General features: G+C 42.7%; 1 protein-coding gene across 1 annotated transcript in view; it reads left to right on the top strand.

Annotated features, from left to right (window-relative positions):
* Nucleotides 1-270: 270 nt before the first annotated feature.
* The window catches only part of LOC106535348 (heat shock factor 2-binding protein), a gene marked incomplete at its 5' end in the record, with an annotated part of 3,907 nt that continues 1,502 nt past the window's right edge, over nucleotides 271-2,675 (top strand). Inside the window, 6 exon segments of the mRNA XM_014032340.1 lie at nucleotides 271-361; nucleotides 425-519; nucleotides 1,595-1,744; nucleotides 2,003-2,153; nucleotides 2,262-2,379; nucleotides 2,450-2,553. Of these exon segments, the coding sequence (XP_013887794.1) occupies nucleotides 271-361; nucleotides 425-519; nucleotides 1,595-1,744; nucleotides 2,003-2,153; nucleotides 2,262-2,379; nucleotides 2,450-2,553 (709 nt within the window).

The raw sequence follows: 2,675 nt of genomic DNA, 5'->3' as shown, positions 1-2,675 counted from the left end.
GTTTCAAAGTCTGATTTTGGTTAGTATAAGAGCGCAAATACAGGATATAAATATATATGTTATAGGCCTATTATTAAAGAAAAAAGAAAAAAAAAACTTTATTCTGAAAATATGGCGGCTATGGTTTTTGCCGTGGCGGTACACCATGATCAGTTACATGTAGGGGAAACCCTGGGTTATAAGTTGCTCTGTCACAACTTTCTCTAAAACCTTTAAAATTTAGAAACATTTATTCGGCTACAACAGATGTTGTTTTAAATTTTTCTTCAGGGGGATTTTGTGCGAGTGAGGAAGATGGATTTAGAGAAATTAACCACAGAAGTCATGCAGCTCAGAGAGTTCCTGCCCAGAGTTCTGAAAGGTAATCTGAACGTTACTGAGACGCTGCGCTTTAAACCTCTGACCTTTGACCTCTGACCTGTAGGTTTGTCTGTGAAGAAGGAGCAACTGGGACTGGAGTGTCTGCACCTTCAGTCCAGACTGGACTCAGTCCAAAGTGAATGTCAGAAGGAGAGAGAGGTGAGGCGACAGGTTGTTCCATTGTTTCATTTGTCAGCAGGGCTGGAGACGAAGGAAGGAAGGAAGCAGTACATTTATTCCACGTTATTAAAGTAAAACAGGTTCCAGAAAATAAAATGCTCAAACAAAAAGTTACCTGAAATTTTAAATAACCTGAAAACTGATTTGGGCCTGACAGTTTGGATTTTTGAAAATAGCTTTTGTATTACAAAATGTTTCATATACTGGACACAAACCCATCAAACCACTACATCAGTGAAATAACTTCCTGTAGACCTAACATCATCAAAACACTACATCAGTGAAATAACTTCCTGTAGACCTAACATCATCAAACCACTACATCTGTTCAATAATCACCTGTAGACCTAACATCATCAAACCACTACATCTGTTCAATAACCACCTGTAGACCTAACATCATCAAACCACTACATCTGTTCAATAACCACCTGTAGACCTAACATCATCAAACCACTACATCTGTTCAATAATCACCTGTAGACTTAACATCATCAAACCACTACATCTGTTCAATAACCACCTGTAGACTTAACATCATCAAACCCCTACATCAGTGCAATAACTTCCTGTAGACCTAACATCATCAAACCACTACATCTGTTCAATAACTTCCTGTAGACCTAACATCATCAAACCACTACAGCTGTTCAATAATCACCTGTAGACCTAACATCATCAAACCACGACATCAGTGCAATAACTTCCTGTAGACCTAACATCATCAAACCACTACATCTGTTCAATAACTTCCTGTAGACCTAACTTCATCAAACCACTACAGCTGTGCAATAATCACCTGTAGACCTAACATCATCAAACCACGACATCAGTGCAATAACTTCCTGTAGACCTAACATCATCAAAGCACTACATCTGTTCAATAACTTCCTGTAGACCTAACTTCATCAAAGCACTACATCAGTGCAATAATCACCTGTAGACCTAACTTCATCAAAACACTACGTCAGTGAATTCACCACCTGTAGACCTAACATCAAACCTGCTTCGTACCTCTGACTCTGAACCCGGTCCATATCTGTGTATTGTTCAGGAGAAGCTCCTGCTGTGGGACCAGCTGTGGCAGAATGGGTTAGAACTGCAGCAGCAGGCAGACTTCTGCTCCTCCATGGGTTCTGCTGCCTGCAGTCTGCTGTGGAGCTGCTCCTCCAGGGAAGAGACCGTCACCAGCTGGGTGGCTGATGTGAGTGTCCCAATGACAACCAGAGTCAATTGATGGTAGTCTGTGGTCGTACAGCCAGAGGGTGGTGGCTTAAACTACAGGAAGTGGCCCCAGATGGACACCAACTGCTCTTGGCCAGGTTTATGGCAGCCATCTTGGAAAGACCTACTTGTCTCACCCGATAAACCAAATGTGTTCATATGGTTCTGGGTTGTGTACTTTGTGTGTACTGGTGGTACTGGGTTGTGTACTCTGTGTGTACTCTGTGTACTGGTCCAGGGGAAGCTTCAGTCCTTCCTGCTTGTTGCTGCCCAGACTCTGGAGAGCTTTGGTAAGTCTCTGGACGATGAGATGAAGACTCAGACCCAGACTGAGGACCCAGACTCCAATGAGAACCAGTTCCTGTTGGGTCTAGTTGGGACCATCACCAGTGAGTGTTTACATTTCAGGGTCTTAACGAGCTCGCCTCAAACTGTTACTGGATTTAAGCTGTAGAAAGGAGGTCTTCCTGATGTCTTCTTTGTTTTCCACCAATCAGACGTCGCAGCAGTGACATGTGGGCGGGACTTCCTGTCCAGCTCAGGGCACATCTTATTGGATGCTTTGATTGGACTTCTGGAGTTGGTGAAGCCAGGGGTCTCCTCCAGACTGAAAGTGTATGTGGTGGTCTTCTTAATGACTGATTGCAGCAGAGGAGTGTTTGCTTTATTACACGTGTTATTACAGGTTGTGCCTGATGGCTCTGTATAATGTGAGCATCAGTGTTAAAGGACTGAAGTACATCAGTAAGAACAAAGGACTGGTGCCCCTCATCCTGACCCTGCTGGATGGTGAGAAGATCTAATCTGATCTCAGACTACTGTCACATGTTCATATCTATCTATCTATCTATCTATCTATCTATCTATCTATCTATCTATCTATCTATCTATCTATCTATCTATCTATCTAT

Source organism: Austrofundulus limnaeus, unplaced genomic scaffold (assembly GCF_001266775.1).
Source record: "Austrofundulus limnaeus strain Quisiro unplaced genomic scaffold, Austrofundulus_limnaeus-1.0 Scaffold1423, whole genome shotgun sequence".
Classification (NCBI taxonomy): Eukaryota; Metazoa; Chordata; class Actinopteri; order Cyprinodontiformes; family Rivulidae; genus Austrofundulus; species Austrofundulus limnaeus.
Note: the sequence above shows the minus strand (reverse complement) of the source record. Positions and strands in the feature narration are given on the sequence as shown.